Source organism: Takifugu rubripes, chromosome 21 (assembly GCF_901000725.2).
Source record: "Takifugu rubripes chromosome 21, fTakRub1.2, whole genome shotgun sequence".
Lineage (NCBI taxonomy): Eukaryota > Metazoa > Chordata > Actinopteri > Tetraodontiformes > Tetraodontidae > Takifugu > Takifugu rubripes.
In genome coordinates, this window is record NC_042305.1 from 7,223,477 (window position 1) to 7,245,516 (window position 22,040).

Consider the following 22,040-nt stretch of genomic DNA (forward strand, 5'->3'; position numbering starts at 1 on the left):
ACGATCCTGAAAAACAGAGGGAGCTTTTATGCGGTCGGGAGCATATTGGTGAATATTCTCTTAAAAAGAAGACTGATCAGGTGTTTCTCACGTATCCCAAAGGCTGCTCCTCTCAACATAAAGGCCTTTTTGTCCACTTGATAGATGGCAGCAAACTGCTGGAGCTGTCTCCCCACCTCTCCACAGGTCTGTGACACCATTCAAGTCAAGGTCACCCGATAGCCCTGCAGGACCAGGCTCCCCCTAAAGGCCGTCCACCTTGGTCCTGCTGCTTTGAAATCAAACTTGCCATTGTTATTTTTACTGCCCATGACAAGGACAAAGGAAGTGAGCAGCAGGGACACACACAGCCTGTAATGCAATAGGGCTGGGAATTCCTCTTTAATTTCAATGCTATACTTGATCTCTGGGCTGCATGACTGACCACCTTATTATCTATAGCGAGGGGAGCTTATCAATACAGAACCCGTTGGGTCCACAGACCAAAGACAAACACTTCTTTTATGCAGAATGTCCCCCGGGGCATGAGACACGCCACAGTCCAACTAGCTAAATTCCACAAGTGAAAGGGTGGGAGACTGAAAATCATTTCTAAATAGAGCTAAAAATGAATACGGAAGGAGGGCAAAAGTCACGTGTTGTTCAAACTGCCCTCTTAAAATGTGCATGTGTATATAAAAAAAACCTTCAAAAGGTGCCAATAACATGCAGCTCATTTAAATAATCCACTTAAATGGTCAAAACGGATCCTGTTCTGACAGTAATTTCAAGATTTTGATACATTTCCCTTATTTACAGGAACTTGCAACGTCTTGGCAATAATTTGTTGATGTTTAAGAAACGCACATTCGTATTATCAGAACTAATATCTGAATGCATCGTTAGCTTAGCGTTTAGCCTAGGCTGTGTCGCAATGGCCTGCTGATACTGAGGCTCTCCACAAACAAGCAGCCAGCAGGGTGGGAGGTGGAAGCACACCTTCAGTTCAGATGTGAACCTCCCAACAATGGACGCCCTCTGGCATCCTGCGCAGGTGTGACCTGGATTTGATAAAAAAAAAAAAAAAGACAACAAAACCCTTAACTTCTTACTGAGTGCAAAGAAAGACCAAGCTGCCCAGGTGCTGCCTTTGTTTGGATGTGACTTTTGGCACTGAAGCGGCTTTTGCAACAGTGCCGGGAAAGAAAAGGTGTCATGAAAGCAAAGCAAAGCCTAGCATAGCCTCGCATAGCATAGCTTGATGGATATTGAAGAACTTTGTTAATTCAAGGATAAATGTGGGATAATGTCTGTATCCCATTACAGAGGTGGTCCAGCCAGTGATCTGGAGGATTACAGAGAGAAAAGAAGTGAAACAGGAAGTGGCGATTTTGTGTGGAAGTCTATGTCCACAGAAGACCCGTGGCTGGTTTCAAAGATGCTGATGGTGCTCATTAGCCGTCATCTGTCCGTCTCTCTCAGAATGGACTGACTAACCTGGCCGTCCCATCACTGACAGGTGTAATTTCAGCCTGACGTGAGAAGCCGAGCCGACATGAAAGGCGTGATGGAAGAGACTGAAGACGACAATGGCAATGTCGAGCGTTTAAAGGGGAGCTAATAGCTCAGCGTTAAGTTTTCCTTGTTCATTGTGCACCTGAGGTGGGCGATTTCTCCTTCGGAACAATGAGACACCTCTGAAACATCAGGGAGGCGATACTGGAGGCATTGTCAGCAAAGACGGGCTGAGAGTAAGATGTCAAAACATCTTGTGTTTGATTAAGCTGTGGAAGGATACAGGCTAGGTCTGACTGCTGAGAACCAGCGCAGGCCAACTGCTTCACATTAGCTCCCAGGAAGAATGTGCAGATATTAGAAATGGAATGTGTTAGTGGAACTGAGCCTCGGGTTTGAGGAGTGTAAAGTTGAAGAAGAAAATCCACATTTAACAGGATGAAAGATTACAGTGTTGGGTGGTCTTATTATTTAGCCTTTTCAAATACTTTCGACACTTTCCTTCCCTCACACTTCTCAACTCTTTGCAGTAAAACTAATTTAAAGCGCTAGTTCAGGTGCCTGCCAAGGCCTCCAGCTTTTTGCTCCCCACATTTTTGTTTCCAGCTCATCTAAACTCCATTCGGTGGTCTAAAAATCTGTCTCATACTACTGGATCAACAATCCAGATCCAAATCTATATCAAAATCTAGCAGTGATCCTTCCATTTCAGCATATAAAACCACATTTTCACATGCAAAAACAGGCAACTCCACACTGTAAAACACCTTATCTTTGCTACATTAAGGGGAAGTCCAACCAGCATCAGTCTCAATACAGAACACAATAAATTCAGCCCATCAATGAAACAGGATCCAACATGTTTTATTACCTGCACATGTTGTCTGGAATCCATCTGAGTAATGTAAGTAAACTGAAGAGGTCAAGTCTTGTCAAACTGTATATAGATTACTTGTTACTTAAACAGTTTCAAAGACCGGAGGAATTAGGCAGACAAATGTGGGTTCAATTAGAGGAGGGGGCTCAAAGGAAAACAAACATCTCCCCAATCTGATTTTCAGCGTAGGAAACTCCTCAGAGATTAAAAGAGAAGAAGTGGGAAACGAACCAGCGTAACGGTGTTGGTGCTGCACAGCGTGAAATTCTGCTTGTTTTAACTCCAGCTCTCGTTTCTCTATGCAGGAAGTGATCTTTTAAACCCCTTAAAGATCTGCTCAGGATTCCGTTAAAAGTGGGGGGAAGCCCTAAAATGGTTCTCCGACGGCTGAAGGTTTACGCGGTCGACGTCCGGCGGGGGGAACCTCTGGTGCTACTCCGGTTCTCCCAACGTGCACTTCAGCTGATCTCATAATTGTAAAAGCAGCAGGGGGAGGTTAATGGAGGTCAAACAACGCTGCTTTTGTGCGCTCCAGCGTTGCGTATGTGATTTATTGCAACTCCGTCGACACGGCAACACGTGTTAAGTACGACAGCTCAGGTTTAGCGTCACGACCGAGGTCAGGTTCGCTCCCAAACACCTGATTGCTGGGCGAATAGAAGTGGCTAGAAAGCTGTTGCTAATGTTTCTCACACCTGCTCATTACATTGAGGAAAACACACACACACACGCACATACACTAATGGTCCCAGAGCCAAAATAAGGGGATAATTCAAAAGCTTCTGTCCACCGGTGTCTTTGTAGGGGTCTAAAACAGTGGCAGAGATGTTCTGATGCCTGTGGAACACAGTAAATCTCCATAATCCTTCACATCTGATGCTCCTCTTGGGGAGGCACAAGCCCCAAAAGCCAACTTGTTAACCTGAGGCAGCAACCCGCTTCCAAATCAAAGAAGCCCCCCCACCCCCACCCCCGAGCGCTTTCTGGCAGAACCCGTCAGGTGAGGACCTTCATTCCAGCTGCTTCACACTCTATTGCAACCTGCCCGAGTGTGTGTTGGAGGTCATGGTCTGATGAAACCCACCAGACTCTCATCAGCTGCAGCTGCAAATTCTGTGCATGGAAATCACAAACAGCATTTCTGATGAGGCTTCTTGCCGCTTTAATAGAACCGCCCTGTTCCAGTTCACAAAAAAAGAGGGGCACGGGATCGCTTTCCTAAAGCACCAGCAGATGTGTTCCAGAGAGATGGACGCTCATCATTCATATCTCCAGCTGCTTATCTGCACATCTGAGCCCAAACACGTGTATCACCAGCACAAATGTTCCGCCCCACCACGTCAAAGATGCGCCCAACCCCGCTTGGTGGACAGGTGTGACCTCGGGCGCCCAAACCCAAATAAATCACGGTGGCTCACGGATCAACCGTTGCAAAGGTTTCCTGTGCGTGACCCAGCCACAAGTGGCTTTTGAGCCGTCTAACCAGTACAAATAATCTGAGGCATGTACGGTCCAACATAAGCCCTCTGAGGAAATGTAGGACAAGCTAGCTGGTAAAAATACGCGTTATTTTTTCAAGCTACCGCTAATGGAACTTCGGGAGGGACCGGGGAGCATTCTGAGTAAACTGGACACAGTATAGATTTTGTTCCCATCCTAATGGAATTGCAGAAATATTTGAGGGGAATCCCATTACGTAGCAATTGGAGTGCTGTAATAATGTACTCACAGTCATTTTCCCACTGCGGTTGGCCTCCTCCCGCTCTGCCAGAGCTCTCAGGAAGCTGTCTTTGATTTCTTTTCCTGCACTTGCCAGTGTCCTGGAAAAGACAACACACAAACGGTTTGAAACGTTTCTCTTAACGTGGAAAAAAAAAAGAAGTCCCGAAGCCTTAAAGGCTCTTTATGGAAGTGTGTATCCATACGTTCACATGTGAAAAGGCGGATATGGGGCATGAACGGGGGTCGGCCGCTTCATGAATACGCAGGTTGGAACAGAAAGCAAACGTGAATAAAGCCGTAAGATCGTCGAGAGCTCGGGATCTCATCAAAGCTGCCAAACTCGAGCAACACGCCCGAATACCCCAAATACCAGCAAATATCCTCAACGCGATAAGTCACCTGTGTTTCTGATAGGAATCTGAAAAAGTAAATCAGCGGGAGTGTCAGATGTCACAGCTGTCTTTGCTTACTCAGCACGCAACCCGATATTAATCATATCGGCCTGTAATGACTACATGACACCGTGGCAGCCTTCTACACATCGGTAGGCCCGTTTCCACGGAAACGCGGTTTTGGCGCACACTGATCCGCACCTGAAACAACATTGGCACGAATAGTTGAACAGTTAACACTGCGGTACGAGCAACAGAGCTCTGGCCCGCGTCCAGAACCGAGTGTGCAAAACATTCGTCAGAACCGCGGAGTTAACGTCTCGCAGGCAGTAAACAGCTCCACCTCGGCCGCGCGTGCACCCAAACGGAGAGGAGACGCTCGTCCTGGACATGGCGTCCATGAGCCCATGCGCGTTGACCTTTGGCAGTGAGTGAAGAGTTCCTGGGCTTCGTTTGGGAGATTAAACACTTAACTAACGCACAAAAGTGGCGTTCAACGTCGCCATCGACTCAAAATCTGAACCTCAGTCAGAAGCAAAAAGTTTCATCTGCCTTCCAAAGACAAGACAGGTTTAGTTAAATCCTGAGCTTATCGGCGCCTCCGTTGAAATTCCCATTTTCTGTGAAAGGCCAAAGCGGCAAAAACAGGACCTAAACGTTTACGTTCACAAGAATCTGGGAAAAAGGGGGTTTAAATGATCCCGGTCATGTGGCTCTTTCGGCACACCGAGAGGCTCGGAGAAGTGCACAGACAGCACATATTTGGAGGGCTGAAGCTCACTCCATCTTCTGAGTGAATGAGGGATGGCTGCTGGGTCCTGGGTGCCGCGGCCCCAAAGTAAACACAGGTGTTGAGGAGGCAAGTGACTGGGTTACCCCGTCCAGTAGCTAAAGCAACACGCGCAGTCACGAAGGGCCAATAAGACTGGGCTAAAAACACGTCTGCCCGCTTCAGCTTCCTGTCAATTAACAAATTTCTTATCAAGGCTCATTTAGGAGGGATAACAAGGATTTCAAAAAAATGGCTGTTATTAGTGGCTAATAGGGAGGTTTTAAGCTAACCCTCGTCCGTTTTGCACGTCTTGTTTTTGGACTGTGGTCAAGGCAGGCGGGGGTTCAAATTGGTACAGAGGAGGAAAGGATGTGAACAATGGCGCCGTCCGGCTCTCAGGTCACGGGTCCCCGACGGTCACAAAGACCCAGGCCGGGACCCCATAAACGTCGGCCTCGGCGCTGTTTTAGGAGTCACCTGGCTTGTCACATTGACTCTGACAGTGCACCGTCCCACCCACGTTACCCACAGTGCACTGCACCGGGGCTTAGTCCGACAGGTAGACCGGACGGTGACACCGACCCGGAGACGTTTAGCAGCAGGACGGCGGAGTCAGGAGCGAGATGACGGCGTGGCGCCAGAACCACAGCCGGGCGCCGACGTATGAATTAACCCTGATGAGATGGTGAGAGACATGAATCCGAAGGCTGCTGACCGTGTTGCAAGCATTTATGTCAGACTTTGTCCATCTCAGCTGTGGGGGGGGGGGGTGTTGGGGGAACAGCTGCGACTGCACAGAAAATGTCCCCCCAGTGTGTTTACACATGTGTAAACATGGCACGACAGCGAACCGTACTCAGCCATACCAACATCAGGGGCCTCCTCCTGAAGCCTCCTAATCTGATCTTTTTAACTATTTCAACACCCACGCGAACTAACGTCAGGACGTGCACGTGAGCGTGCACCAGATGCATTGAGAATTCTGATTCTGATTGAGAATTAGCGCTAAAATCAGCCGGGCCAGCTTGTTTAGGGCTGCGGTTTCCCTTGAAGCTGACCCGCCTGATGTAAGCCGTCGTCTTTGTTGCGCCTGATTCTTAGATTTGAAAATGGAAACCAGAGTCTGACCCATCTGCGTGACCTTTGACCTCTGCTGTTTGCCGTTATCACCTCAGGATTCGGAAGTTTGGTGTGTTCCAGACTCTAAGATGTGGTTACTGTCCATCCGGGGAGGACAGGGGCGTCCTGTTTGTCTCATCGCGCTCGCCAAACAAACGCAATCTCCGGGGCTGCGGCCCCCCCTCGGCCTCAGCCAATAAGCCTCCAGATAATTAATGGCGTGCCATTAAAAATGACTTGGTACATTCCGACTTAATTTGTAGGCTTAAACATGGAGTAATTGTGCAACTGCTTTCAGGTGGTGATCTGAAGCAGATGTCAGGCTTTGAAGTTATTCTTTCCTTTGAAATCTCGTGACAGATTAACGGTTCCGTTATCCTCCAGGTTCTGACAGACGTAGCAGACGGGAAATTTCAATAATACGTTGATTTCTTTAAGAAACGGCATAAACTGCAGGAGAATATTTTTCCTCCGAGTGCCTGGGAAAATTAATCTTATGGAAAATATTATTTTGGGCCGGCGGACGTGGAGGGAAATTCCACCCTGCGTGACAATTTACTTTATTTAGGGTTTTTTTGTGAAATCCTCTGTCACCTCTGATTACAATGAGCCCAAGGTATCGGTTACACGTGCGCTGAGCCTGATATTCCACCTGGCTTTTCTTTGTGCCGCGGCCACCTCGGCTGCCGGGTCGGCTGCACATTTGTCAGAATTCGGATCAACAGAATGATTGAAATGTTTTTTTTATTGAACTCTCATAAAGTTGGGGTTTTTTCCCCTCTCCTTTAGGGAGCAGCTATATTTGGTGATGATGATCAGATTTATTCTGAGAAACCTCAAAGGTCTCTAAAAGAAAAGAGAGCCGGTTCTAAAATAAGAGAAGTTCTGATCCGTCTGGCACGTGTTCACAGTGGTGGTTTCCTCCTAATCAGTTTATTAGCTTTACATCGAGATGCAAAGCAACACATATGAAATCATTTAACAGTGTTATTCTACTGATTACTGACAAATGTCCCCACCAACAAAACTCAAAACCTCTGAGCTCTGCGTTCCTCTTGGCACCGTTCTGGAACCCCTTCACTTCCCTTCGCGGTTGTGCTTCCGAATCAATTAAAAAAAGATGGCAACAATTACTGGAGACCTTGACATGCATCCTCCATCCAGCACTTGAAAGTACAAAGATGTTGACAGCCTGATGGAGAGACGTCCACAGGCAGGAAGCTCTGTATCAGTGCAACAAGATGGCTCCCATCGCACGATCAGACATCAGCGAGGGAACCAGCCTGCTTTCCTCAGAGCGTCGGGCTCCTCCTCGGTGAAGAGGAGGAACTTTCTACAGGATCAGACACAGACCCAACCAAAGTGAGCCCCGCATGTCGCAGCTCATTCCCCATCGCGGTGTCAAACCGGGTTGGTTTAGATGCCCCCGCCTGAATGGAGGCAGCTGTTTTATCAGCAAAGCCTGCGAAACCTCTAGAACCTGCAGATCTCCAAGTTAAAGGCAGCCTGGACGCTCCACCGGTGCACATACTGGGACAGGCGAGCTGCAGAAGCTGCACGACATGCGAGGAAGGCAATTGGCTTGACAGCACATGTAATAGAGACGGCAAAATTTTGTCGCCCGAGGGCCCTCACAGGACCTGCAGCCACGGAGGGGAGCAGCGGGGGTTCGGGGGGGGGGGTTCAGCTGGCTAAGAAATCAGCCTGGAATGAGCTTCGGGAAGCCTCTCATATCAGTTCCATCCGCGACAGCCCCACACAGAAACGTATTCATGGTGCATGTTCGTGGCACCGGTTTTACTTGGCACCGTCAGCGATAGCCCGCTTTTAACCTGGAGCGGGGCGCTGCGGAGCAGAGAATTCTTGAGGCGGACCGTTAAAACGCGGCTGCACAATGGACAATGAGCGTGGCTGTGGTTTGGACTGTGGGGAGATCACGGGAAGCCTGATGGAAACCTTGCGAGGCTGCCGTGAGCACGCGAGGTCAGGGCATATGCTGACACGGCCTTTTGGGCCGGAGCCAGAACCCAGACCGGAGAGGAAACAGAGGCCTCGTGTCTGCTCAGCGGTGCTCCCACGCTCATTTTCTTTGACCGTAGCTTCGTATCAAATATTATTCTTGTGCAAAATGAAGACAAACATACTTTGAAGGTGATGTGGAACATCTATGAAGTCACTTCTAAAGAGAAATGTTCCGTTTCTGTTGTCAGTTCAGCATCAGGTTCTGACATGCTGAGCGAGAAGAGAGCAAATGTTGCTACTTACACTTATTATTCATCACAAATTCAATATTATTTTCTGTGCAGGAAACAGCATCCACAATGTAAAAGGAGGTATTTTGGAGCTTGGAAGTAGAATAAGTTGTTATTAGAATGCAGCCGTGTTGTTGCTCCACCTGCGCCCCCTAAACAAACAACCACGCATCTCATTCATTTAAGGCTCCTTTTTCAATCCCGTATTGAATTTCCTGGAGTCTGACGAGTGCACCAGGTGTTCCGATTGTGTCTTTTTGTGAGGCGAGCTGTCCGGAGGAGGCGCTGTCGTCCTCAAAGGCAAAAGACTCAGCGCTACAACGACAACAACAACAGGCAAACATCTGATTAGCATTCATGGCACCGTCTCCATTTCCTTGCTATTTTAATAGGACAGGTGCAGGGGCCTTCATTGATCAGATGCACGCTACAGGCGAGTTCAGCCCTTAATTGAAAACAGCTCTATTTATACACCTGCAGGCACTAAAGGTCTCCAGGAGGGAGGTTGAAAAGAAGAGAAAGGAAGGGAGAAACACAGAGCAATGCCAGAGCAGTGGAAAAAGACACGCCTGGGAGACGTAGCTTAGGACCTGTGGGGAGGGGGTTCCCAACAGCCTGGCTGCCCACTGTCACCAGGGGATAAACAGGCAGGTGCAAAGGTCTTTGGGGAAGCGAGCGGGACTAAATGTTGGAAAGAGGCGCAAATGAATGCAAATGTGGAGCGGAGACAGTGCAGCGTCTGCGGAGCTGCTGCCAGGTCCTGTTCCAAGCCCTGTTCCCATTACGCTCAGACACTCTGCAGGTGGTACTTTGCATCCAGCGCTCGTGACCGTAGCGGGGGGGGGGGGGGGGGGCGCTCGGTGGAAGTCCAATCGGAAAAACTGCAGCGGAAAGAGCAATCGGAGTTTAAGCAACAAGGAAGGGAGCCGACTCCAGCTTATTTTCATGGAAAAGGTCTGCAGGATGTCTCCTTTCTAAGTGTGGGAAAGCAGGAGATTCAAACCTAAAAATAGGGCCTCTAATCACCCACAGCAGCCCGCCTTCCCGCTTGGAAGCAGGTACAAGCATCCATGAGTTAAAGGGCCACTGGATGAGAATCACAAAAGTCCTGTTTCTTCTCAGACGTTGCTTTAGTTGGAAAATCCTACTTAACATTAAATTAAGAAAACAGAACCAGGGCTTCCTTGAAGCTCCAGGTGTTTCGGTTTAATGGCATCCACTGGAATCCAGTGCTGTAAATCTTGTACAATAATCCTCAAATACATGGAAAAATGAAGTTTCTGATTCCCCGCAAACAAATTTGAGGATGGCAGCCATTGAAGGCGCCTCTCTGTGGACGTTGCTCTTGGAGCCCGAACAGACTAGCGTGCCTCCAACATCCCAGAGTTCCTGCACTGTTCCCTGGATCCTGTTGGGGCAGGATGAAAGGGACTGTGGCCAAATCTCCCAGAAGGTGCAGGTGTGGAGGCTCCCATTACACCGGTGTCGCTGGAGGAGCTGGGGGACAACGGCGAGACATCTGCACGCCTGGAAAAGCATCTGAGGAGCGGATTTCATTCAGCACCTCGCTAGTAAACGTTTGGATCCGATACCCCGACTGTGTTTCTCTGCGTTTGTCAAACGGTCCTATTTAAAGTCTGTCCTGGCTCGTCATCAAAGGAGAAAGTGTAACACAACCACATGGTTTTATCAAGAGCGAGAACAATAATCTGGATGTGTGGTCGCAGCTCTGCTTCTTCGAGTGGACTCCTAACTGAACTGGAGCTGATGAGCAGCACGTGTTCCGGCACAAGGCCTGTTTACACAAGAAACCCACTTCAGAAATGATCCAGGCTTTTGTGAAATACAGAAAACAACTCAAGGACTACACCAAGAACTAATACAGCTACCGCGGCGCTCAGCTTTGAAGGCTTTCGGCCTTTATGAGCTGTCGTGCTTTGATCAGATGAGGTGATTTCGGGCCAAAAGTCCATTTTATGTTTTCCTTCTGACGCTGGTGTTGTCAGGAACTCATGAGCTGCATCGGCTCACAGCATTTCACAGGACGGTTTAATTGCAGCCTTTCTGGGTTTGAGCTGTGCTCAGGTAAGGATGTTAACCCCCCCCCCCCCCCCCCCCCCCCCCCCCCCCCCCCTCCCCCACAGCACACATGAAGAACCACCTATCGGTGGTGCCAGTAGGGGGCAGCACAATCAGCAGAACTGGACTTTTCTACACATTTTTATCGATTCCTGAACTTTTAATGGACCGATAACTGATTCACCCACATTTGACCACATATTTTAACTCCGGACAAGTGCCTGAAAAACGAGTTGCAGTTTAACATCTGCATTCAGACTGCAGATCAAAGGATGGAAGTCTTCAAATCAACCCTGGATTGTTGTGGAGACACACCGATTCATGAGCACCAGATAGACTGTCTGAACCCTGCCAATATTCTCCAACTCGCACCATCGCTGCCCCCTAATGGCCGGTTGTAGTAACAAACATCCCATAAAGCTCATATTAAACGAACGATCACGTGTATCATGTGTAGAAGACGGTGAGACGTGAGTGACGCTGCCGTCCAGACTCGTCTGCAGATGTCGTCAGCAGTGCTTGATGGGAAAGTGTGTATCGTCACAAAGGTGAAGTGGGTAACGTTTAACTCACACTGGCTGGTTCCTGTCGGAGCCGCTGTTCTTGTTCTCGGCCTCGGCCGCCAGTGCAGCTGCTTTCTTCTCCTCAAATTCCTCCTTGCTCAGGACTGGGCCTTTGAGGCCGAGTTCCACCAGACTCTGGGCCAACTTCCTGCTCTACAAGACAGAGGAACAAGAGAGGGTCTGGTCAAGGAGAGGGGACGAAGCCTGCAGGGAAGGCAGGGCTCAACACGGCAGAGGAGCAGCAAACGTGGCTCCGGTGTGTTTGCAGATGTGTGCCCACACGCAGCCACGCTCATTTTGCTTCAGTGGCCCTGCAGGGACTCTCAGCTACATGATTTCCCCATTTGAAGAACCACCACAGTTGCATCTGAGCCTTGGGATCATCTCCTGAAGATCAAAACTGTCAGATCTCATGGTGGCCACATGTCCTCCTAATCAAGATCGGAGAGGCCCAGCCTGCGTCCGCGCCCCAGAGGAAAACTTATATTTTGCTCCAACTTTGATGTGGCTCACCAGAAATACATTTGTGAGTCCTAAAACTGCCCCGAAATATCTTTGTCTTCCTCATTAACATCAAGTAAAACCTTTGAAACCTGCTTCAGCCTCCAGTTTCCACCGGCTGAAGTCACACAAACTAAACAATGTCATGGGGAGGGTTTAATCTATAACCCATTAGAGCGTCTTTATCAGCGCCATGCCCACGGCAGGTGACCTGGGCCGCGTGTGTTGCGTAACAACACTGGGGTGATTGAGCTTGATCGTGATTGACTGCGGCTGATTATCAGGGCAGATATGAGGCCCCCTCTTTTATGTGTGGACACAGGTGTTCAAACAAAAAGTGGCAACAGCATTTCATCAACACGTGTGACATCTGCTGGACAGAGACAAAACAGGCACATGTCCAAACCATTTATACTTATTCTGGTCATACGGAGAAGTCCAAAAGAATCCAGTATAAATGTGAATCGTAGTTATTTTGACACTAAATAAAAGAAAATATATAAAATGGCATAAATATACATTTAAGTAGAGGAAAACTACACAGACACGCCTTTTTGTTTAAGCCTGTGTTTGACTGACACCTGGCGAGAAAATGGCGGTACTGCAGCAATGAAACGTCCCCATGGTGGCGTTTAAGTAAAGTCAAACAAAAGTTTAAAGGCCCACGTTCATCTCATATGTTAAAGCAAATTTCAATAAAGTGGAAACCTAATTGCATAATTACAATTCAAATCACTTAATGAAGAAATTATCTTGAATTCGAAGTTTTTTGGAACCCAAATTAAAGCGACGTTTAAGGTCACCGTGCACGGTTATAAAAGAGTAACTCACCGTCAGGTGAGCCAAATCCATCTGGGTCATTTTAGAGTCGAGATAATCTTCGTACTGTTTAAACTGGGTTATGGAATACGGCGCACTGGTGTTCTCCATCTTCACGCACAAGTGTTGGGGAGGAACTGGAACGTACTTGTTGGAAAGATTAGCAGGATTCTGAGATCACTTCAGATTAATTAATATTGGTAATATAGAGGGAAGGCGTAATACCAAGTAACAAAGTTATAATACTGCACGTTGCTTAAATCAAAGCTCTTTTCAACCCTGGAAGTTAGAGAATCAAAGCCTATTTGATTATTTGATCCTATTTCCCCGTGACGGCGGTTAGCCAAAGTTAGCTCTCATGTTAGCATTAGGCCGAAGCTAGTAAAGCGTCGTTGTGCGTTTCTATGACAACCATCTACTTGCTACCGGAAGCGGAAGTCAGTATTTTCATATAGCGCGCTGACGTTTAGAAAGTGATCAATTCGCAAAGAAACAGTTAAATGCATTTATAAAATTGCAACAAGCTGTAGGATATTTAGTACATTGGGTTAAAATGATGGTGCTGAGAAGAAAATAGTTTAACAGCATGAAGACTGACAGATGTGTGCCATAAAACCATTTATGGGTTCTGGTTTTACACTTTGAGCAGCAATAGAGAGAGAGGAGAGGAGAGGAGAGGAGAGGAGAGGAGAGGAGAGGAGAGGAGAGGAGAGGAGAGGAGAGGAGAGGAGAGGAGAGGAGAGGAGAGGAGAGGAGAGGAGAGGAGAGGAGAGGAGAGGAGAGGAGAGGAGAGGAGAGGAGAGGAGAGGAGAGGAGAGGAGAGGTAGCTACTATTGTCCCTGTTGTGCTTTCCACATCTTGTTTGGCCTCCAAATAGTTCCGGGTGCTTCCTGCTTGCCCTAAATAGGTGGTGGTGTTTTCCATCAAGTAGAATAAAAACATATGCGAAAATACAAATGGCCCCAAACTCTGAAACCATAAACTCTGAAACCATACTGAGACATAAAACACTGCCCAAGGAGCCACCAGGATAATATAAAAACACTGTTTAAGACATGTCTGTATGCAGGAGTAAAAGCAGACATATTAGACATAATGAAGAATTCAGCTCCCTGAAACACCAGTGAAAGAGGGACCCTGTTCCTTAAGGAGTGGCTGAAAATAAAGACTGTCACGCAAGCTAGGTCTCGTTTCAACTGTTTTCCTACCTGGAAATAAAGACGCTCTTCATTATTTAACACCACTATGAATTATACATAGTCCATTTCTGGTGTTTATATTCTTAGTTAAGAGACCCTCCATCTTCTGTCTTCCCAGTCAGAAACTAAACATCACATTTGTTTTTCCTCTCATTTTCATCTTCGTTATTTTAGGATAACTCTGTTCTGATTGCTGTCACAGGAGAGTAAACCCCACTCCAAATGCAGTGTGTGTGTGTGTGTGTGTGTGTGTGTGTGTGTGTGTGTGTGTGTGTGTGTGTGTGTGTGTGTGTGTGCAAATATTTTGGTGTCTTCTTTCTTCTTAAATCAGCTTTTACAGCGACACCCAGTGGCAAGAATATACATTACAAACCTAAAATAACTGTACAGTACTGTTGAGTGGGGGTGGCAGTAAAATACACCATCATGATCTTTTTTGGACCAGATAGTCACAATAGAAAAAGTGCATTTTCTGAAATTCAACGTATCTTTACAAGTGGCATAAACGTTCCTTCTTCCATACATTTTTATTTTTTGAAAAATGTTATACAAAAGGTAATTCTTTGGGATGTCTGCTGGAGCTACAAGCAGTTGTTCTGCATGACGGAAGGAACAAAAAACACACATCCTTATGGGACCAGACCAGAACCACCAGAACAATGTGCTGGACCTGTCCAGAAATCCCATCTAATCCTGCATTAGACTGGTGGTGGTAGCGGAACTTTGGGCTTTATTTACATCTGTAAACCACCTTTTACATAGAATAAAAGTGACGGACTGGGTCACACCTGCTGGGAGAACTGGGAATCATAGCCAACTTGCTGAATGATCATTATTTCATTATGCGATTTAGCTCGCAGACAACCGAGGAGAAAAAGTTGAACACAAAATCAAAAAGGAAACAATAGGTGGACACAGCTCACGAAACAGCCTGTCTGGGTCAGCCACAGCCACAGCCACGCCTGCCCGTCATCTGCGGCGCCGCTTGTTACTGACAGTGTTGGATTCTCCTCACTGAATAAGGTGGAAAGATATGAGAAGAGGGGTGTGTGATGAAGAGTCGCATTATGGGCAGAATCCAATTAATATTCAGGGGTCTATGGGGGGGGGTAGATAAACAATGTCTGGCTCTCTCCAGCTTTCATCCCAGTGATATCTGATGGTTCCTTAATGGTCCTGCCGTGACCTTTTGCCACCTGATACACCGAAAGCTTTAACCCTCCCCAAAACAAGTGAGGGCTCCTTCTTGGCATCTTTATCCCAGTGGTGGCAGCGGTGTCCTCCTCCTGCGTGGAATCCTGGAGGTCACGACTCCGGATATCTCAGTGACAGCCGGTCTGAAATGATAGTTTGGACCATCATGTTTCTCCCTGATCCCTCACAGCTGTCCAGGAGGAGGAGGGACAGATTCTGTCCGTTTCTGACGGCGATGATCCCAAACCCGACTACAAGGAAACGGGACAGTTTGTCAGTGTTCAGGGAAGAGATTCCAGCTCTGTCCAAGGCTAGGAAGTTCCACCTCTGTGAGTGATCTGATGTTCAGAACAACAACAACAGTGGTGTAAATTATGAACCTTCCTGTTTGTTTTGGATTTTGATTGAAACTCTCTGACAGAACTCGACTGAGCTGCATTTCTTGGGTGAAAAATTTGTCCAGATTAGATAGAAAAAACTCAACTTTTGTGTGGAAACAAGAACATTTGTCAGCTAAATACACTGTTTGTTACATTTTTGTGTTTCTTTTCCTCTTTTTGAGTTATAAAGCTCATATTCAACTTGGTTGGTTCTGTGTTCATAAGCTAAAAGGACACCTTCTTCCACGCTGACGATACATCAACATTTGGATATAAATCAAAAATACAAGTGAAAATAAAAAAGAAACATGATACAAAAAATGTCAACAGTTCAACACCTGCAGCCCTTTAAAGAGTCTTTTTCAGTTCTGATAAAGCTGGAATGGTTTGAAAGTGATAAATAATCAGTCTTTTGTCCAGCATTTGTATCCATAAAAGCCGCGTTGACCCGCCTGGTAACTATCCAAAGCGGTACTTGGGCCAGTACTTGACCTGTGCGCGTTTGGGCGCAGGTCCCGCCTGGATGTTAGCCCTCCCTGCTACAGGTCTGGGAGGCGGCGGCGGCGGGCTTTGGCGTCTCTCTTTGCTCCGGTCTGTGATGGCGAAGCCTCGCTCGCTCCTGTCGTGGAGGCTGATCCTGGGCAGGAAGTGAGTGGAGACGTGCTGAGATTTGACCCGTGGACTGGAGCCCATTTTGGCCTTCCCTCTCTTGTTGAGGGCCACATACCACTCGCGGCCAGTGCGGTGGTTTCTGTGGAGGACCGAGGCGTACGTGTTGTAGCTGTTCTCCTGGAAACGCTCCCTGAACTTGCAGTCGTCGGTGAACCATTCCTGCACCCGCGACAAAAGAACGAGAGGTTAACAAAATCTGTAATCTCTTCGTCTAATGGAATTCACATGTTCCTCACTTCTCCCAGGAGAACGCGTCTCAGCTGGGGAACATGTGGACCCGGGACAGCAGGCTACCCTGCAAGCTGACGCCCTCCTCTTGTTAACCGCTGCTAACTTAATCGCCTTTAAAACCCCAAAAAAATGTTACGACCCCTGTTACATCACACACAAGCTCCCAGCAGCAAACTGGGTTCAAACTGGGAGCATCTCCCCACGAATGAGACTGGATGTTCCCGTTACTAATGAGCCGACACCTCTGTGACGCTACACTGAGAAATAATGACTTTTGATCACATTATCCACAGGTCTTATAGGCAACAGAAGCATTTCCAGCATTGACTGTGGTTTTTGGACACCGTCTACGTGACTTTCTCTGCTGCTCTTTACCCTCGCTGCCTATTTTCGTCCTCGCGCTCCCTCCTCTGATTGCCTCCTCGTCTCGCCTGTGTCGTCCTCGTGTTTTTTTCGGGTTTCTGACACATAGTCTGAATTCTCTGCTGCCTTTTGCATTTTGACTTTGGCCTTTCCCTTTTTGGGATTTGTTCATCGGATGGGCCAGAACCACCTGCTCCGCTAGCAAGCCGCCTTTGAATAAAACCTTCACTTCTTCCTCGACTTTGATGCTGCTAATGAAACCGGTGCTGCTCTGCACCATCGATTAAGTCTACTGTACGTTTCCCATTTGGTGCCTAAAAATATCCTGGGTGGGAAACTTGAACATGGCCCCAAAGATGCTGCTTTCTCACTGCAGCGCGCCTCCTTGTGTGACCTGGTGCCGCTCTGAAATAAAATAAACTGTTCTGCTTTGCTGCTGAGTGAAGCGCAGCAGAAAATGATGCCATTAAAACATTTGGTAAACATGCCAGTCACAGGAGAGCGCGCGCCGCCACCAAGCCCCGAGTTATTCGCTGTGACTGGCTGTTGTTCCGAACCGTGATTGGAAAGCAGCGCGGGCCTCCCGGGTCACGGCGCTATGGGTGGATTGCAAGGACGCCACATTTCAGAAACATACCAGCTCTGCATACCAGGAAGGAGCTCTGGCCCCTGCTGCGTTTCATAGGATTTAATTGCCGCAGCCAGATTCCAGAGATCTTATTGTTAAAATCATAATGCTTGCACAGCTGTTTAACCTGGCGGCTGCCCCGCTGGACGGCTCACACGCCTTTAAAAAGGACCTTTCCCATGATCCTCTGGGGTAACGGGAGAGGCGCAAAGTGACCAATGCCTGGATTCTCTTCCTCTCCATCTTCATTCACTCGATGAGCTTCAGGTCTCTGCTTGATCCAGCACCATTCCCACTGAATTAGTGATGAGACTTTACATAAGTCGGTACGCCGGATGTGCGCCACACAGAAAGGGGTGGAGTCAGTCAAAACTGGCGCCATTTGGGACCAAACAGACCGTCTAAGCCCCGGACTGACCCCCGTTTACAGATCCTGCTGGGTTGATGTCCTGGTGGGTTTATGGCAACTTTTCCCCTGCCAGGACCACAAATACCATCCACTGGAATCACTCGCTTCCATCCCAAACTGTCAATAAATAAAAACAGTTGACTGGGCGCTCTAACGGTGCCCCTCAGCAGAGATGCAGCGTATCCGGAACAGTCGGCTGTGACGCACAGACCGCCTGGATTCATTGAAGTTTATGGCTAATGGAGCAAAAGGCTTTGAATCACTCGCTGAGCACGATGTTCCTGCAGGATCAGCCTGAGAGAACAGCCTGAGAACAGCCCCTGCGTCAGCCACTGTGTTGTATAACAGAGTAATTAATCAGTTCATACTATCTGGGTTAATGGGGCGTTCAGCTTTCCACACGTGGCGTTTTACAAAGTTCTATGAGTCAGTCGATCCAAAGGCAGCTGCTTTAGAAAGCAGCTCAGCTTTGTGCACTTGCTCTCTTCTCTGGCTCAGAAAGTTCTGGAGTTCTTCTTCATCAAGAACCAACTGTTGTTTCTCCGCCGGCTTCTTCTCGTGGAGCAAAAACCGCTGAGGCTCACAGCGGGAAGAGGACCTTTAAACCTGAGCCAAGATCTGGAAATGCGTTTGTTTCGAATGACTAATGAAGAAAAAACAGTTTTACCCATTTTGTTAGAGGTGGATCCACGATTGGGACATTTAACCAGTTTTGAAGCAGAATCAGAGGAATTCCCACATGCAAATCCCATTAGGCCGGAGCCACAGACAGGCTTCAATGTGCAGCGTTCTGGTTTTCTCTCATTGTTTTATGACACGGAGAAAGTTTGTCATTCAGATTTATTAATAACTACAGCTTCAGTTTGGTGTGGTGCCGCCGTGTTAGGGATTAAGGGTTCACATCACCCCCTCACACATACATCCTCACCCCCCACTGACGGCTTTTCATACAAACTACGCAGGAAGCTCAACATCCCAGATCAACTGAGACTCTCCACTAGCTCATTTACCCAAGTTTGATCTTTCATGGCTGACTGTTGTGAACATTATCTGCCGTCCCAGACGCGCCCAAATCTGCTGCTCCCATTAGCACATGCTAATGGGAGCAGCGTCCATCTCTACTGCAGCCAAGGCATCCACGGTTGACTCCTCAGTGCCTGCTGGCTGGCTGGCTGGCTGGCTGGCTGGCTGGCTGGCTGAAGTCAAGCTGTTGTGGGCAGATTTGGGTTTACTGTGCGTTTGAGGGGATTTGAACCTCTTCAAAAGTGTCCATGCAGATTACAGCTGTGTGCTGATGTCAGATTCGGGGATTTTGCCTTGTGGCCCTGACTTAACACTCAACAAGCAAATGAACAAAACACTTTTGGATGCGCAGGCTGAGGGTTGGATGGAGACGCACTCCGGCCGGGGAAGCTGGGCCGGAGCAGGGAGGAAAAATCTGCTCAGAGACAGGAGAGCTGTGACCCTGATCTCAAACAAACTGTATTAAACTTTCAGCAGGACTAAACGTGCCTCTCCTTTAGCTCAAACACAGAAACGGTAATCTTAGCATGAGATGATGTTCACAGGGGACCCATTGTGGACACTTGCTCCTCACCCTCAACCTCCATTCACGTCATCGATCTGAAAGTGTTGAGGGTGAATTCCGACCCTCTGAAACGTGTGCGGAGTGCGCGAGGGTACTCACGGTGGCGTGCAGCCGTCCTCTTTTATTCATGGCCAGGAATCTGTTACTGGAGACGCCTTTGATGCCGATGACCCCCTGAGAAACTGCAAAGAGCTCCAGGACACCTGGATGGACAGACAGCATACTGCGCTGACGGACGGATGATGGATGTAACTTCAACTGTCCTGTTACATTCAGGAACTTAAAGCACGTGTTGTTGCTGTCGTGGTTACGCCCCCCCATGCATACGGGAGAACAATCAGACATGAGGAGGAGGCAACATGCAGGCTAAAGGTGTATTCTCTGAAGACTGAAAGCTGCAGTAACAAATCTGAGGTGTTGGAGCTGCCTGAACGTCACCGCTGTCACGTTCAATCTGCGTAACCTGACAAGCCTTCTGTCGGGCACCATGAAACGGTGGCACAAGTGCACTTCCACGGTCAGCTGCAGGTGTACAAGGGTTTATTTGGGGACATATTTGAAGCCAAAACACGTCACGGCTCTCCTTTTTTTGTGACGTCATCGCCTTGACTCAACTTGTTAGTATCTGAGCCAACACATCCCGCGGCGCCCTTTGTGTCTTTGGTGACACCAGATACGTTAAACGGTTCGAGTGACTGGAGACTAATCTTGAAGTTGAGTCTTTTCTGCAGCGTTTGCGGCTCCGTTGTTGTGATGACAGCTCGGCGCATCCTGCGTCTCCCCGCTGCACCTGTTACTTCTACAAATAGTCTACCTGCCGACATCACAAACCAGGCCCGGGGCCATTTCAGGGGCAGGCTCATGTTCCTCCCGTCCGCATCTTTATTAACGGACGCACATTTCAATGCGCAGAAGCAATCAGAGGTTACATCAATTAGAACTGCTGTTAGTTGCTGTTAGGATCGCGCGGCTGTTGCGCGTCAGATGTTTGTTATTCGGAGATGAAGTGGCTGCACCGCGCAGCCACCGTGCACGACTTACTCAGCTGGTTGGGCTCATGGCTGCCGTTCACTTTGCCGTCGGGGTGAATCTGGAGGTGGAAGCCGATGCCAACCCTGCAGTAGAGCCTGCACGTCCTGCGCCCCGAGCGGACCCCCCCCTCCTCCAGAAGTTGGCGTTCCAAAGAGACGCGCTGCGCTCCCGCGGCGGCGTAAACCAAGTGAGCGACGGTCAGAAGGTAAAAAGGAAGGTTCATTCTTCCCAAAAAGGAGACGCTGGCTAATCCACTTCTAGCATGTTTTTGGCTCCAGAGATCTGCGCACCAGAAAGCGTGCGCGCTTACGCAGACGTGCGCCGCTCCAGCGCATTACCCCGGCTGCACTAGCTGCGGTGGTCCTTCTGGCACAGGGGTATTTATAACGCCAATGATCTCACTACTCGGTGCATGTCTGAGCTCTGAAGGAAGCTGTTTCATCCAGATTTTGTCGCCGAGTCGCCACTCCTGCTGCAGCCGCCGTCCACAGCAGCGGGGCGTGAAGGCAGCGCGTCTGACAGCGCACATTTCCCAGGGAATCCTCCGCGCTAGGACGCACTGAGCGCGGCGTTTTACGCGCAGGGAGACATCGCTTATTTCAGAGGTCCGGAACCGACTTCTGATCCGGCTCTTGTTATCACTCACAACAGTTTAAAGGGAATATTGAGAGGTTTGGACGGCAGACATCATCAGGTGGTGCCGCAGGTTTAAGGGCAGCGCTCTGGCAGCTATATTTATAGGCTTTAGTCCACCTTATCACCTGATACGCCGACATGCCTGAAGACTTGCTGCCACGCGTCTAAGTGAGTGCTGCTCAGAGGGGGCAGAATGGCTGCAAAAAAAGTATAAAACCAACTCTTTCTCTTTGAGTTTTTATCATTTCAAATGTCCCACTGTGACCAAATGGCCGTTCATTCAGTTGTCTGCTCAGAAACCTCCCAATGAAAACACACCTTTCTTCTTCTAGGTCTCAGAGGGTTTAATAAAACAGTTTTCAGGCAGAAAACATCCCACTGTTCAGCATTCTGGTGTTCATTCATTATCAGACTGACCTGAGAGTGAGGTGTGACGGAAAAACACACACACAATCACATGTAATTTCACTCCAAAAGTGTGAAAATAAACTCATTTTAGGTCACAGCATCAGCTGAGCACCTTTCAGATGTTGAGAGGATGAGAGGATCAGCCTCTAAAGCGGCGCAGCGAGCTGAAATAACTGCAGCACGTGTTCCGCCTTAAGTTGATTCAACTTCTATTATTTTCCTATTATAATAATCCCACTGCTCATTGTTCTTGGGGGGAGGGAGGGATTGTTGATTAGCTCATACCGGCGGTGGATTACAGTTTATTTGGGGGCCTAATTGTCTCTGGCACACAGAGTGGAGGTTGGGCCCTCAGCACCTTTTGTGTAAACAGTGTGACGTGTTTAGTTGCACTCCTCTAATGGCCGCTGGTCTCTGTGAGCGCGTTCCAGTAACAGTGAGGTAATCCCACTGAGTCGTGTAAACATAGATGATCCCGGCTGAGTCCCCCACCCGATTGATCCCAGATTTAACAGCTTTTTAGTCCAAGCAAGCGGCCAGCAGCAGGTTCTGCAGCAACCCCGAGCCACCTGAGCCCTGGAGGTGACGACCAGGCGGCGGCCTGAGGAGCATCAGACCGGCCAAGGTCAACGAAAACCACTGAGATGTTCCTTGGATACAGTTGCTGCCCTGATCTCTCCCTGACGCTGTCATCTGGTGCCAGTCAGGTC

The 22,040-nt window shown here is 48.4% G+C and overlaps 2 protein-coding genes and 1 long non-coding RNA gene across 5 annotated transcripts in view; 1 reads left to right on the plus strand and 2 right to left on the minus strand.

Moving 5' to 3' along the window:
• Window positions 1–12,990, minus strand: part of cfap299 (cilia and flagella associated protein 299) — a 34,772-nt gene extending 21,782 nt beyond the window's left edge. Inside the window, exons 1-3 of one of the 3 annotated variants that reach the window (XM_029830257.1) lie at window positions 12,603–12,990; window positions 11,281–11,423; window positions 4,101–4,191 (exon numbers count right to left, since the gene is read on the minus strand). In XM_029830257.1, the coding sequence (XP_029686117.1) occupies window positions 4,101–4,191; window positions 11,281–11,423; window positions 12,603–12,701 (333 nt within the window). In that variant the 5' untranslated portion in view covers window positions 12,702–12,990. The remainder of the gene's footprint in view (window positions 1–4,100; window positions 4,192–11,280; window positions 11,424–12,602) is intronic. The other 2 variants (XM_003974657.3, XM_029830258.1) reach the window with 2 other exon arrangements.
• Window positions 10,624–12,013, plus strand: LOC115247681 (uncharacterized). Its single transcript, XR_003886780.1, has 3 exons — window positions 10,624–10,713; window positions 11,165–11,255; window positions 11,373–12,013. It is a non-coding gene; the product is annotated as an uncharacterized lncRNA (long non-coding RNA).
• Window positions 12,991–14,321: 1,331 nt separating the features above from the next.
• fgf5 (fibroblast growth factor 5) lies at window positions 14,322–20,777 on the minus strand. The gene is made up of 3 exons (XM_003974658.2): window positions 20,296–20,777; window positions 19,354–19,457; window positions 14,322–16,194 (listed from the first exon to the last, which is right to left on the minus strand). The coding sequence occupies exons 1-3, from the start codon at window positions 20,507–20,509 to the stop codon at window positions 15,823–15,825; spliced, it is 690 nt and encodes a 229-aa protein (XP_003974707.1). The 5' UTR covers window positions 20,510–20,777; the 3' UTR covers window positions 14,322–15,822.
• Window positions 20,778–22,040: the final 1,263 nt, after the last annotated feature.

Excerpts from the sequence above, each read along its gene's own strand:
- fgf5 (XM_003974658.2), bottom strand. The coding sequence starts at position 20,509 with ATGAACCTTCCTTTTTACCTTCTGACCGTCGCTCACTTGGTTTACGCC. Across the intron at positions 19,458-20,295 it reads CCATGAGCCCAACCAGCTGA|GTGTCCTGGAGCTCTTTGCA; the intron begins GTAAGTCGTGCA and ends CTGTCCATCCAG. Across the intron at positions 16,195-19,353 it reads GAGGACGGCTGCACGCCACC|GAATGGTTCACCGACGACTG; the intron begins GTGAGTACCCTC and ends TCGCGGGTGCAG.